The 15584-nt window shown below is 36.8% G+C and overlaps 2 protein-coding genes across 5 annotated transcripts in view; one reads left to right on the forward strand and one right to left on the reverse strand.

The window, feature by feature from the left end:
• Window positions 1-2734: 2734 nt before the first annotated feature.
• LOC101214829 (heat stress transcription factor B-3) lies at window positions 2735-5971 on the forward strand. Its single transcript, XM_004149354.3, has 2 exons — window positions 2735-3206; window positions 5252-5971. Exons 1-2 carry the CDS (start codon window positions 2913-2915, stop codon window positions 5681-5683), a joined length of 726 nt encoding a protein of 241 aa, XP_004149402.1. The 5' UTR covers window positions 2735-2912; the 3' UTR covers window positions 5684-5971.
• The window catches only part of LOC101206409 (ABC transporter A family member 1), a 77511-nt gene continuing 67822 nt past the window's right edge, over window positions 5896-15584 (reverse strand). For 2 of the 4 annotated variants that reach the window (XM_011655130.2, XM_011655134.2), the window contains 8 exons: window positions 15426-15533; window positions 14837-14987; window positions 14072-14208; window positions 13913-13987; window positions 13545-13845; window positions 7148-7281; window positions 6388-6449; window positions 5896-6275 (listed from right to left, as the gene is read on the reverse strand). In XM_011655130.2, coding sequence (XP_011653432.1) covers window positions 6194-6275; window positions 6388-6449; window positions 7148-7281; window positions 13545-13845; window positions 13913-13987; window positions 14072-14208; window positions 14837-14987; window positions 15426-15533 — 1050 coding nt within the window. In that variant the 3' untranslated portion in view covers window positions 5896-6193. Of the gene's footprint in view, window positions 6276-6387; window positions 6450-7147; window positions 7282-13544; window positions 13846-13912; window positions 13988-14071; window positions 14209-14836; window positions 14988-15425; window positions 15534-15584 lie in introns of those variants that run through there. The other 2 variants (XM_031884372.1, XR_004216124.1) reach the window with 2 other exon arrangements.

Below are 15584 nucleotides of genomic sequence, written 5' to 3' on the forward strand. Positions count from 1 at the left end.
CCTCTGAGGTGCCCGAGGGTTATTGTTCTTGCTAAAGAGAGCACTACTGGGTTGAGGAATAGACACACTAGTCGGAGAGCTTTCAATGCGAAGGACTCGAGTGAAGGCATCATCTAATGATGGAATCTTGGAGTCAGAGAGAATCTGTGTCTTTGCCATTCCAAATTCAGGTAAGAGTCCATTCAGGAAAATCATAACAGCCATCTTCTCTCGTTGAACTTGTTGAACTTTAACATCAGGACTAAAAGGTAACAACAAGTCAAGCTCGACAATGATCTTCTTAAGCCGCATAAAGTAGCTGGTGACAGACTCAGCTTTCTGTTCCGCACGAAAAAATTGCATACAAACTTCAAACATTCTATGCACTTGCTCTTTACCTGAGTATAGAAAATCCAAAAATTCCAAAAGTTCTTTAACAGACTCACAGTGATCAACCAATCCAATTATCTCACTCTCAATTGAATTCTTTGATCTGAAGATATAAACGGGCATCATCACGAAGCCAATCCTTCTTCTGCTTTGCATCTTTTGGGGGATCTTCAGTCATATGATCATCCATATCAGTACTTCTCAAATAAAATAAAATTGTCCGACGCCAATCGTAATAATTGGATCCATTTAACTTATGTTCTCTGATCTTAGAGGCCAAGGGAATAACGTTGAAGACTACCAAATTTTTTATGTCGGCCATATTGAAGTCACACGTTGATTGTAGTCCACTCGAACAAAGAGAAAATCAATCCAAACAGCTGCAAAATTGGAACAAGACACAAAACCAATCGTGTGACCTTCGGTTTCCGTCAAACCCGAATGTTATTTGATAGACCCAATGGTACAGACTGGCAGGAAACAATGGTTTGAGACAAGCCCAGAAGACAGAAGACAAATCGGACTTCTCACGCGCTCTCACGCGCCGGCGCGTGGGTGAAGGTGACGATGATTCCGACGGCGCGTGACGGTCACGCGCGGTGTTTTCCGGCGATCGGCGAAGACAGACTTGGGCGGACGGAGGTGGTGCTTCTTATGGTATGGGCGGTGTCGACAAATGGTCACCGGAAGGTAACCCAAACTTCAAACCTAATGGAGGGCTCTGATACCATGTAATTTAGAATTCAGAAACGTATCTGTCTTATTATCATTGAGTCAAAGCAATGTTACATTTTTATATAGAGAATAAACTAAACCCTAGAGACTATGTAAAATTACAATAAAGGACATATGTATATATATATATATATCATAACAGTTATGACCTCTGCTTTTTTTGTTTAGTTGTTTAGATATCATAGTAAGCTGACAATGAGTTAATATTTGGTTTCTCATTTGTTTTTCATTTGTCCTTGATTATTAGGGCCCTTCTCGATCTTCTCCTAAAAATAATTAATGATAAAGCTATTATCAAACATGATTGGAACTTTAGTTGAAAACAACTAAAACAAAGATCTCTTCTTCAAGCTTGGTTTCTTGTAACATTGTATATAGTAGCATTCTCTTCAAAGTTCTTTTAGTTGATCCCTTAATCACACTCACATTTATCATTTAGTTGAAACTTTTTACTATGAGGTTGTGCATGATGGCCCATGCCATCTTTCTTTACACTGGGCTCACTTTGCCTTGCACAATTGAACCAACTTTTTCTTTTCCTTTTTTATTCATCCATACGTTATGCCAATTAATTTATCTAAAATTAACCATAACTTAAATTGTGTTGACATTTTAACCAAAAAAATTATAAAGAATTAAAAATTGTTTAAACAATTCAAAACTCTCTAGAATTAAAAAATTAGATTGCATAGCATCATTGTCAAAATTCCAAACACAAACTATAGTTTAAGCTTGAACAAAGTCTTTAGTTCTACAAAACCTCCAACTCACACTTTTGACAAAGATGTTTAGTCAAACACAAAAATATGAATGAATGAGTCAAAAACAAATATATATATACATATACATACATTTATAAAACAGCAGCAATGAATTCCATTTCCCCACTTAAACTAATCAACACGTATCAAAATCAATAAAATTATACATCTATTCCCAAAGCTTTAGCAACACACATCATCAAAAACTAACCACACCTTTCTTTTCTCTAATTTTTTAAACTTTTTTACAAAACATCCAAAGTTATTTTTCAACACTGAACCAGAAATAAATAAATACATAAATAGATAAACACCCCACATTAAAATTTTACTTTACATTTGCTAACTCTTTCCCTTTTAGTTTTTAGTTTTAAAAAAATGGTTGTTTCCAAATATACTATATATATATATATAACAGACGGTTTGGAACATTTTTAAAAATAACAAAATAAATTAAAATATTTACAAGCTATAACAAAATTTTGGATTATATCACTATAGTCTTCAATAACTATAACATATCAATAACTACGAGCGATCGATAGAATTTGCTATATATTGTAAATATTTTGTAAAATTAACTATTTTTGAAAATTTCTCTTTTTTAAAACTAGGTCTATCCATCTTTTTCGATTTAAAGTAATAACTTTTGAAAAACAAATGGTTTTTTATTTTTGAAATTTGATTAATTAAACAAATTTATTTAAACCTGTTGTGAAAACATGCTTAATTTTTAAAAATAAAAAACCAAAACCAAGTTAGGTTATTAAATTAAAATTTTATTTTCTATATAAAAAAAGAATAAGAAAGAATTCTTCTACCCATGATAGAAAATTAGTTTACATTGTAAAAAACTGTTGATCACCGAAGAATTTCTGACTATAGAAACATAGAAATGGTCATCCATTTCTTCAGAGAGAGAAACACGAGAGAGAGAGAGAGAGAGAGAGAGATTCTTCATCTACCAACAAATAAAAAATAAAAAAATAAAAATCCATTTCTTTTCATCCATATATATATATCTCAGCTGTGTGTATTGAGTATTGAATGGAGGATGGAGTGAGTAATAATAATAATAATAGAAATGAGGAGAAGAAGTTGGGATCATGGCCGCCGCGGACAGCGGAGAATGAGATTAGAATGAGAAAGTCAACGCCGGCGCCGTTTCTGATGAAGACTTACCGGATGGTGGAGGATCCGGCGACGGACGACGTGATATCGTGGAACAGCGACGGCACGGCGTTTGTGGTTTGGCAGACGGCGGAATTTGCTAAAGATGTTTTGCCAAAGCTCTTTAAGCATTCCAATTTCTCTAGCTTTGTTCGCCAACTTAATACCTATGTACGTTTTTCTTATTTACCTATTTCATAATACACTAAACAACTTTATTATTATTATTTTTTTTAATTTTATGGTTCTTCAAATTCTCAAAATTTAAAGATTATGTAATGTAAAATTGGCCAACTTAATTTGGTTGTGTTAAATGGGTTTGTTCCGAGTTGAACTAATCAATTTGTAACATAGAAAAGAAAAAAAAACACTATTGGACACAAAGAAAAAAAGAAGAGGAGTAATTACAATGGGTAGTTCTTTTAGACCTAACAAGTATTAGGAAGAAAAAAGAAACCCCTTAGAAGTGAATCCCAAACTATACGTTTGTGTCTAATTGAATCTACTAAAATTAATTTATAGAAAGATAAAAGAATAGAAAAAAAAAACAAAAACTATTGAACTTTTCTATTTAGAGTTTGCTCGTTAACTTTGCATTCTAAAGTTCCATCAATTTCTCATGGTTGTATATAATTGCCTCATAAATCATCACCCATTTATTTGAATATTATATTACTTTCAAAAGGCTAATAAGAAAACTAAATAAATAATATCTTCTCCTTAAAATTTAATCTTATTTGAAAATGTAAGAAAGAAAACACCTTGTTGAAATACAAAACTCAACTCAACCTATTCCATTTTCTTATTCAATTTTTGTTTCAATTTTTTTTACCCTGATAGATGTCTATTTGCTCTATAAGAATCTATTAAAAATTTCCTATATTTATAAATATTTTCAGTTGTTATCATTAATCTTTTTTGTAATTTTCCAATTTTTTAATTAAAACTTAACAAAACCTAAACCCCTCTTTCAAAATTGTATTTTATTTTATCTCAATCAGATAATTGTTTTACCCTTGTATTCTTTAAAACCAAAACAGGAAACAAAGTAAATATATTTATTGAAAAAAAAAGGTTAATATATATTTTAACAAATTAATACAGGACTTTAATAATTATTAGTTTTAAAGTAAATTAATACTTCATTTGTCAGGTTCATAATAAATTTAGAATTATTTTCTTCTTTTTTATTTTGACTAAATTGATATTTCTGGTCCTACTTGAGACTTTAGGTGAGATTTTGACATCCACAACTTTAGTTTGCTAATTAAGTTTGATTTGCATTCATATTTCAGGCCCAAAAAATGATTTAAGTTGTACTTGTAGTTGTCTGACCTAACTTGATTTGAATTTGCATCATAATATTTTTTTTTATTTGACATGTTTAATTAACTTTTTCACAAATAAATTAATGAATCATATTTGTTACCTATCTAAAAGAATGAAAACAAAATAAGAGAATTAATTTTTTCACAAATAAATTAATGAATCATATTTGTTACCCATCTAAAGGAATGAAAACAAAATAAGACAAACTTCAAAGCCTTAAAAAATCCCTATTAAGTATTAATTAAGCATTCTCATTTTTTTTGGGTTCCTTTTTTTTGTTATCGAAATTATTTTTCATTAAATATGGAAATTGTATATTCTTCCTTCTTTTATGCATCTTTGCAAAGTTCCATTTTTTTAGACGTTCTTTTGTCATCAAAAGTTAGGTGATAGGAATTCTAATTATTATTTAATTTTCCAAAATATAATGTACATTTCAAACAATAACAATTTTTTTCACTTGTTTACTATGTAATATATACATATAAAACTTGTTTACTGCATAGTAATTCTTTTTTATCACAAAAACATGTTTATTGTATAAATCTAATACCAGAAGTTAGCCTCATGTTAAAATCGGTTCAAACCCCCATAAAAAAGATTTATGGATCCACCTTGGCTAGCAAACAAGGTTGGCTAAATAAAATCCACTAAGCTGGTCTCTTTATTTAGATTCTTGAGTTATCAGACTTGAGAAACATACTAAGCAACTAAGATTTCAAAACCATTTCCAGGAAGTTGAAAATTAAACTAGGCATAAATCTTATTCATTCAAAATAGGGATTTATTTGTGTTTCTTTTTTGGAAAATAAAACTATAAATTGTTCAAGCCTTTTCTAATCAAGTTGCAAATTTTTTTATTCGTGTGTTTTTTTCTCTTGTTGAAGGGATTTCGGAAAGTGAGAACAACAAGGTGGGAGTTTTGCAATGAGAAATTTCAAAAGGGTGAAAAGGAAAAGCTTTGTGAAATACGTAGAAGAAAGAAATGGAGGAATAAGCGACAACACGAGGTAGATGAAGATCAAAGATCGACCTCATCAAACTCATCATCTTCACAGTACATTACTCTAATGGACGAGAACAAGAGGTTGAAGAAGGAAAATGGGGCCTTAAGCTCAGAACTTGCAAGCATGAAAAACAAATGCAAAGGGCTTTTTGATTTGGTGGCTACGTATGAAAATATTTCAAAGAAAGAAGATGAAGATGTGAGGCCAAAGCTGTTTGGAGTAAGGTTGGAAGGAGAGAGAGAGAGGAAGATAAAAAGGGGAGAAGAGATTAGTGAAACTACAACTATTTTGCTATCTCAATCATGCAAATGAAGGTCAATGTGGAGAATTTGGCAATATTATTATTCTTAATATTATAGTTTAAAAAGGCCACTAAAAAGTCACGTGGCTTATAGGATTATTAAGCCAGGCAATAGTGCATTATGAAGTATATATCTGTAAAAAAAAAAAAAAAAAAATGACTTTTTTGCTTGGGTATGCAAAAAAGAAAAAAAGAAAACTAATAAAGCTGAATAGCTAACTTGTAAAAATGATGGGCAGAAGCTCCATCTACCAATTTATATGATTGTAGTTAAAACTTCTTTCTACAAGGTTAAAAAAGAGATGATCTTTAACATTATTTTCATATCATCTAAAAAGTACGAATACATTAATAAGAACATGCATTTTTGCATTAACATAAGCAATCGACAACATTGAAACATCCAAAGCAATCTCATACAACATTGTTGCACTTACTCAAGCTATGACACATGAAAATTTCTTGTATTAGAGGAGATATTCCCATCATGTAAGTATGAAATGGCATCTTTACTTTTTGGGTTAAGAATTTGATGCAAAATGATTAAAAATAGTCTCTAACGTGGATTGGCTGAGACTGTATTCGGCAATTCCAAGCTGCTTTCTGGAGGAAAGAAAACATCACAACAGAATATAGATCAGATTGGTAGACGAGGGAAGTGAGATTAAGAACAATCAAGGAGCAATAATGAGATAATGAAATGAAAAGATTTTACCGGTTTCTCTCTATGTGTCCAAAAGCATCTGCAAGCGAGAGGCCATCCTCCCCATAAGGCAACTGTATTGAAGAAATTTTGCAACTTCACTTTATTTATATGGAAGAAATCGAGCTTTCATTTAAGAATGAACATGTGACATCTTATGAGTTATGAATATCTTATATAAAAGGACAATGAAAAATATTATGCCCGTTAATGTTATTGATTCAGCTTATTCTTGGTTAGGTAAGAGTTCAATATAATATGCGAAATGGTGATTTAGCAAAAACATGAAATGGAAAAAAGGAACAAAAAACGTGCAAATTACCATCTTTTAAGGGAATCCTCTATTTTACTTGCATTAAATCCTACACCTTTTTTTAATAAAATTATTTCCACAGATGTTACTTCCTTTTAGGAGATTAGTGTTGGGTTTTGAGGCAAACAATGAAACAAGTACTGACACGTACAATTTTTATTCCTCTAAAATCTATATAGACCTGGGCACTTGCGACTGCGAATGCCTGCTTAATGGCTGATGGAGACGTCAAGAGGTTTTGGTATTTACTATTAACTCACTCGAAGGTTCAAATTTCTGATGGAGACGTCAAGATGTTTTGTTTATAGCTCTCCAAGGTTCAAATTTGGAGATGCACAATTTGAAACCATGGTTCAAAAATCTCATGCTTGTGATCTAAGTTTATCAAGGGGATAGAAAATTGAAATTGATGGTTACATAAACAAGTTCCAATACGCAGAAAGTCACCACTGGTCATACCTGATATTTCATACTTAATCCATTGAACCCATGGAATGTTGCACCCGAAAATGAAGAGAGAATAAACGAGTTAATTTCCGAGAACTTCTCTGTCGCTAACCACCACTCGGAAAATATAGGCAATGGTATGCTGCCTACAAAATCCATAGAGACAAACATAAGCTTCAATACCATAAATAAGCGAAATAGACAGCTGATTTTTTCTCGTAATAAGCTATAAAATTTATTAGATTATCCTTTTTTTTTTTTTTTGATAAGAGACAAGTATATTCATATAACAAAACAGAACAACCTAAGGGCGAGGGATGAGAGAGCCCTCCCCGGAAGAAGCTAAGGAACTTGTTAGACCACCCATCATACGCCAGTATAGTAGGAGAAAGAACAGGAAAGAGAAAAAGGACGAGGAGTTGGTTATGTAACCAACTGCAGGTGGGGACCACAAGGAAATGGAGTGCCGACGCACGATCACCATGGCAGGGAGGAGTGAGGGAGCAAATATAAATAGAGACGAGAAGGAAGGGAGAGGGCAGAGAATTTTGGTGATAAGAATCCTACTGTTATTCCTTGAGAGATAGGAAGGCAGCCGAGGGAGAGAGGGAGTCTTCGACAGGGAGCTTTTATTTTTCTTCTGTATTTTTCATTAGCCACAGTATTTCCTATATTGTATCCTTTTCCATTGCCAACTGAGAAGTCGGGTTCTATCAACTTGGTATCAGAGCACCCATCGATCCAAAACGAAAGGGAAACCATGGTTCAAACCAGAAGCGAAGAGAGAAGAGACACGCACGAACAAGAACTCAACAAAATTCCGGCGATGGAAGAAAAACTGACCGTAATGTCACAGAACATGGAGAACTTGCAGGCTCAAGTGGAGAAAACTCACCAGATGGTGATGATCTTCATGGAAACAATGGCCAAGGAACGGGTATTAGCGAGCGGGAAGGGTCTCGACTCGTCAGAACAAGAAACATGGACGGGAAAAACGGTGGAGGGAGAAAGTTCGGCAAATAGAGAAACAAAAAAAGGGACGGCAGAAAAGAAGGAAGACGGCGAAGAGGATGGCAATGATCGAGACAGATTCAAAAGAGTAGAAATGCCTGTATTCGATGGAGATGACCCCGACTCGTGGCTGTTCCGCGCAGAGAGGTATTTTCAAATACACAAACTCACGGATTCTGAAAGACTAACGGTCGCCACTATCAGCTTCGAAGGACCTGCACTCAACTGGTACCGATCACAGGAGGAGAGGGACAAGTTCACCTGCTGGTTAAACTTAAAGGAGAGATTATTGATCCGATTCCGATCATCCCGCGAAGGTTCCTTGTATGGCCGGTTCTTGCGTATCCAACAGAAGTCAAGCGTAGAGGAGTATACGAATCTCTTCGATAAATGGGTGGCCCCATTATCGGATATCCCGGAGAAGATCGTGGAAGAGACATTCATGGGAGGGTTGTTACCGTGGATTAAGGTAGAAACCGAATTTTGCAATCCCGTGGGATTAGCCGAGATGATGAGATACGCGCAAATGGTAGAACAACGGGAGATCCTGAGGAGGGAAGCAAACTTACCAGGATATTCGGGAACCAAATTCTCGAGTAGCAGCTATCCTACAACCAAGACATACGGTGGGGTAAAGGAACAAGGGAATAAAGAGAACGCAGCCTTCCCAATCAGAACGATTACACTGAGAGCGTCGCCGGCGAAGGAGGTTAGGAAAGAAGGACCCTCGAGACGACTATCGGACGCGGAATTCCAGGCCAAGAGAGAGAAGGGACTCTGTTTTAAGTGTGATGAGAAATATTACTCCGGGCACAAGTGCAAGGCAAGGGAGATTCGCGAGTTACGAATGTTTGTGGTCAGGGCTGACGATGTAGAAGAAGAAATCATTGAGGAAGATGAATACAATTTAGAAGACTTGAAGGCCATGGAGTTGCAGCACGAACCGGGAGAAGTAGTCGAGTTATGTATTAACTCAGTAGTAGGGTTGACAAACCCGGGAACCATGAAGATAAGAGGCACAATCCAAAACAAGGAAGTGGTCGTGCTGGTCGACTGTGGAGCAACCCACAACTTCATATCTGATCGGCTAGTCAAGACATTGAAGATAACCACAAAAGACACTGCCAACTATGGAGTAATACTGGGATCCGGAACGGCCATCAAAGGCAAGGGAGTGTGTGAAAAGGTGGAGCTGAACCTCAGTGGGTGGACAGTAGTAGAAAATTTCCTACCACTGGAACTCGGAGGAGTAGATTTGATCTTGGGAATGCAATGGTTACACTCCTTGGGAGTGACAGAAATGGATTGGAGGAACCTAACCATGTCTTTTTTTCATAACAGTAAAAAGGTGGTACTAAAAGGAGATCCGAGTTTAACAAAAACTCAAGTGAGTCTAAAAAACCTCACTAAATCTTGGGTAGAAACGGACACGGGATATCTGATTGAGTGCAGAACACTGGAGGCATGCCAAATGAAAACTGCAGAAAACGAAACCGAACTGGAGAGCATCTTGACAGTTCTAACACAGTATGAGGACGTCTTCGAGGAGCCTAAGGAGCTACCACCCAACAGAAATATCGAACACCAGATACACATAAGGGGTGGAGCAGACCCGGTGAACGTCCGGCCTTATCGGTATGCATTCCAACAGAAAGAAGAATTGGAAAAACTGGTGGACGAAATGATGGCATCAGGAATTATACGCCCTAGCACAAGCCCCTACTCCAGCCCTGTTCTCCTGGTCAAAAAAAAAGACGGAAGCTGGCGATTCTGCGTGGATTATCGGGCGCTCAACAACATAACTGTTCCAGATAAGTTTCCCATCCCTGTTGTGGAAGAACTGTTTGATGAGTTACACGGTGCCAGCCTCTTTTCCAAAATAGACCTGAAGGCCGGTTATCATCAACTGAGAATGTGTAGTCGGGATATAGAGAAAACGGCCTTCAGAACTCATGAGGGACATTACGAGTTCTTAGTAATGCCGTTTGGACTCACCAATGCACCAGCAACCTTCCAGTCACTAATGAATTCTATCTTCAGATCCTACCTGAGGAAATTTGTCTTGGTTTTCTTTGACGATATACTAGTGTATAGCAGGAACTTAGAGGAACACTGCCAACACATGGAACTGGTGCTGGAAGTTTTAAGGGAGCATAAGTTGTTTGCCAACCGGAAGAAATGCTGCTTCGCGAGTGCAAAGGTAGAATACTTGGGACATGTATTATCGGGAAGAGGAGTAGAAGTTGACCCTGAGAAAATCCGAGCAGTCGAGCAGTGGCCAGTACCAACTAACGTTCGTGAGGTTAGAGGATTCTTGGGACTGACCGGTTATTACCGACGTTTTGTACACCATTATGGATCCTTGGCAGCACCTCTAACGCAGTTGCTCAAGCTCGGCGCATTCAAATGGGATGAAGAAACACAGGAGGCGTTTGAGAAGCTTAAAAGAGCCATGATGACGGTACCCATATTAACTCTACCCGACTTCAGTATACCCTTCGAAGTAGAGACAGATGCGTCGGGCTATGGAATTGGGGCGGTACTAATGCAGAGTAAAAGACCAATAGCATTTTACAGCCATACATTGGCACTGCGTGACCGAGTCAAACCAGTATACGAGAGGGAATTAATGGCAGTGGTAATGGCAGTTCAACGCTGGCGACCCTATTTACTTGGGAGGACGTTTATAGTTAAAACAGACCAGAAATCGCTGAAATTCTTGCTGGAGCAGAGAGTCATCCAACCGCAATATCAGAAATGGATTGCGAAGCTGCTGGGGTATTCTTTCGAGGTGATGTACAAACCAGGGTTGGAAAACAAGGCGGCAGATAGCCTATCACGAATACCTCCAACTGCACATCTTAACCAACTGACCGCTCACACTCTGGTCGACATCAAAGTAATCCGAGAAGAGGTTGACAAAGACGAATATCTGAATAATATTATAGACAGAATTCAGAAGAAGGAGGAGGTAAAGAACTACACTCTGCAACAAGGCATACTGAAATACAAAGGAAGGTTAGTAATCGCAAAGAACTCCTCATTAAGATCAGCGATTCTGCATACCTATCATGATTCAGTCCTAGGGGGCCATTCAGGATTCCTGAGAACATATAAACGGATAACAGGAGAGTTGTTTTGGGTAGGAATGAAGGCAGAAGTACGCAAATACTGTGAAGAATGCATGACGTGCCAGCGGAATAAAACCTTAGCCTTATCTCCAGCAGGATTATTGACTCCTCTCGAGGTACCAAAGAGAGTTTGGGAAGATATAACCATGGACTTCATCGAAGGATTGCCTAAATCAATGGGGTTTAACGTCATATTCGTAGTGGTAGACCGCTTCAGCAAATATGCGCACTTCCTCAGCCTTAAACATCCCTTTGACGCCAAGATGGTAGCTGAACTATTCGTGAAAGAAGTGGTAAGACTACACGGGTTCCCACAGTCAATCGTATCTGATAGGGACAAGATCTTTCTGAGTCACTTTTGGAAAGAACTTTTTAGATTAGCGGGTACCAAGCTAAACCGAAGCACCGCCTACCATCCTCAGACAGACGGACAGACAGAGGTGGTCAACAGGTCAGTTGAAATCTATCTAAGATGCTTTTGCGGGGAAAGACCGAAGGAGTGGGTGAAATGGTTATCCTGGGCTGAGTATTGGTATAATACAACATTCCAAAAATCGCTGGGGTGACACCATTCCAAGCTGTGTACGGGAGGACCCCACCAGCCCTGCTATATTACGGAGAACGGGAAACTTCCAACTCAACCTTGGATGAGCAACTGAAGGAAAGAGATGTAGCATTGGGAGCTTTGAAGGAACACCTACGCGTAGCTCAGGACAAGATGAAAAGTTATGCTGACAAGAAAAGGAGACATGTCGAATTCGAAGAAGGAGATCAAGTGTTCCTAAAAATTCGACCCTACAGACAAGTGTCCTTACGGAAAAAAAGGAACGAGAAGCTATCACCGAAGTATTTCGGGCCATATAAGATAGTAAAGCGAATTGGTCAGGTGGCATATCGGCTGGAACTACCAGCGGCAGCAACAATCCACCCCGTGTTCCATGTGTCACAATTGAAAAAAGCCTTTGGAGAAAGTGCGAATAACAAGGAGCTGTTGCCATTTCTGACTGCCAACCACGAGTGGAAAGCCGTGCCACAGGAGACTCATGGTTATAGAAAAAACAAAGCAGGGGGATGGGAGGTTTTAATAAATTGGGAAGGCCTACCGCATCATGAAGCCACCTGGGAAGGCTATGACGACTTTCAGCAATCCTTCCCCGATTTCCACCTTGAGGACAAGGTGAAACTGGACCGGGAAGGTACTGTTAGACCACCCATCATACGCCAGTATAGTAGGAGAAAAAACAGGAAAGAGAAAAAGGACGAGGAGTTGGTTATGTAACCAACTGCAAGTGGGGACCACAAGGAAATGGAGTGCCGACGCACGATCACCATGGCAGGGGAGTGAGGGAGCAAATATAAATAGAGACGAGAAGGAAGGGAGAGGGCAGAGAATTTTGGTGATAAGAATCCTACTGTTATTCCTTGAGAGATAGGAAGGCAGCCGAGGGAGAGAGGGAGTCTTCGACGGGGAGCTTTTATTTTTCTTCTGTATTTTTCATTAGCCACAGTATTTCCTATATTGTATCCTTTCCATTGCAAACTGAGAAGTCGGGTTCTATCAGAACTAAGACATAATGGCCTTCCAATTGTTGAAAATCATAGAAAGGCTATAATTACAAAAGTGTTTGGTGTAATTCGTACTCCACCAAGAGGCTGTGTGTTGAACCACAGTCCAAAAAGAATCAAAAGAATTAAATCTATCGTCAAAGATTCTGCTATTCCTTTCTTTCCAAATGCTCCACAAAAGGGAACGCGTCGCGCATTTCCATAAGATGTTTCCTTTAGGGCTGTAACCTCTAAAGTTAAGACCTTCAATCATCCATCTATCAATCTTGCTAGGAAGGCAAAGCTCCAAATCGAAAATACCAAACAGAGTGTACCAAGCTTTTCTTGTGAAGGGACAATGTAGAAATAAATGATCCAACGTTTCCTCATCTTTAGCGCATAGGCAACACATAGATTATCCTCAATTAGCTTTTTAATTAACTTAAACTCTTCAATTTGTTTTTGCGTTATGTGATTATTGTCTAAGAGGACATGAATACAAGAAAATTGGAGACTTTCAGTATAGATAACTAATAGGTTGCATAAAATATTTGTATTTTATATAAAGAAAAGAATTCGGCAGACTGTGAATTTATAAGAGGATGCCAAATACACTAAACATCTTCGTTAACTGATATTACCAAAGAAATATTTTTAAAACTTATATTTGAGTAAGGAAAAAAAAATCAGTGCGAATAAGAATACAAACAATGATTTTGTACCATCTCGAAACAATTGCTCTGTTAATTGTTCACCAAAAACTCCAGGAGCGGTAGACGAGGATACAAGTGTTTTTATCCTTTCTTCATTTCCAAGCCAACGTCCGATTATGGTTAACATTTGCCTAGACAAAGTAATCTCTGACACTGATTGGTTTTCTGGCGTGATGGGTTCAATAGCTCCGATACAAACTTCAATGTCATTCAATAAACTTCTCGAGTGTGAAGGAAAATCAAAAAACCCCTCACGAATATGTTGGCAAAAGTTATACAGGTCCTCTGAGTGGATTTCATGAGGTTTGACCTGTAGAAAGTTGAACAAAATCAAACTATTGATGATATACAAGAATCAGTAGTATGCCCTGAAGTACCTCTAGCTCAAGATGATTTCCAAATCGTGTTTTCAAGTGTTGGGGACTTCCTATGCAGCGTAGCCGTCCTCCAACCTTCAAATGAAAATATGCATAAGTATGAATGCTGGGTTGAAACCAATAATTGATTTAGATTGTAGAAAGAAAATCTTTTTCTACCATTATCCCAATACGAGTGCAAAGTGCTTGTGCTTCATTCATGCTATGTGTGGTGAGGATAACAGCTGTCTTTCCTCTCCTGGTAGATATTCGGGATATAACATCCCACATGACTCGTTTGGCAATAGGATCCATCCCTAGAATATCATCATCATAAAAGAAAAATGGCAGTGATTGATTTGTGTCGACGATATTATAGAGCAATAAAAAAAGAAGAATAATATGCTATGAGTTTTTTTTCCAGACCTATAAATCAAGAATGCATATGGAGAAACGAGAACCATTCTAATTTCATTTTACTAATGTTGTCTTAACATGCTTAAAAGTATTTTTGTCCTGGACTTCACACTGAATTTTTTCTGGCTTATATCAACGGTAGCAAGAGGATAAGTTGGATTACAATGATTCAAATAAAATTTTAAATGAGCACCCACAGAACCTTTCCATTTCTATTTTTCCTGGCCTTCAATTGCCTGGCTTTCAATTGTAATTGCAACAATAGAATTTTTAAAAACTTATACAATTATTTTACTAGTATTAATGGGACACCTACAAAAGAGCAAAAACTTCTGGAAGAAGTGAAGAAATAAGAAGATATGCTTAAATTTCATTTTGATCTTGGAACTTTCAAGCTTGTTCCATTTATATCCTGAAAATTTCAAAATGCCTAATGAAATCTTCAAACTTGAAGAATTGTTCTATTTTAGCTTTGAAGTTTTAAATAATCTAATAATGTAACCAAAAATTAGAGGAAAAAAAACGTACCTGTGGATGGCTCATCAAGAATAACGACAGGTGGTTCTCCAATCATTGCAATTGCAACGGAGAGTTTACGTTTGTTTCCACCGCTGAGTGAATAAGATGGTTTATTGGCATGCTTCAGCAAGTCAAAGTCCACCAATTTTTCCATAACGACCTACCCAGAAGGTTATACAATTTTAATTTTAGTAATACGTATCTATTTGTAGGAAAATGAGTTACACTATAATGTAAGCTTGATTCTTCAACGGAACAATAAAGGAAAACAAGTAATCCTGTTATCAATCTATTAGTTTGTTTCTAATAGTGGTACATATTTAAATAAGTTGTACTCTTTACTGGTCTATTTTGTTCTTAATTTTTGTCCTTCTTTGCTTCTTTGTATTGAGATTTTTCCCTAAGAGGGCGATAAATTCATGGCATCAAAATTAAAAATTACATAGATGTACGACATAATATATTCACATCTTAAAAATTCAAATCTAAATAGTTGATGTTGACTAGGGAAGAACAAGGAATTTGCATAAAATTCCTGATATAAATGCATCAACAATTTAGAAAAAAACTATACTAAAAATTAAACTAAAATACGTACATCATCTATCTTCAACTCTGGAACACCTTTTATTCTAGCATAAAGTTCTAGGTGTTCCTTTGCAGTAAGGAACTCTAATAAAGCATCAAACTGTGGGCAATATCCAATCTGATCACAGGTAGAACAATGATAGTTAGGTGTAATATACATTGACCATTC

The sequence above is a fragment of the Cucumis sativus genome, chromosome 4, assembly GCF_000004075.3.
Source record: "Cucumis sativus cultivar 9930 chromosome 4, Cucumber_9930_V3, whole genome shotgun sequence".
Classification (NCBI taxonomy): Eukaryota; Viridiplantae; Streptophyta; class Magnoliopsida; order Cucurbitales; family Cucurbitaceae; genus Cucumis; species Cucumis sativus.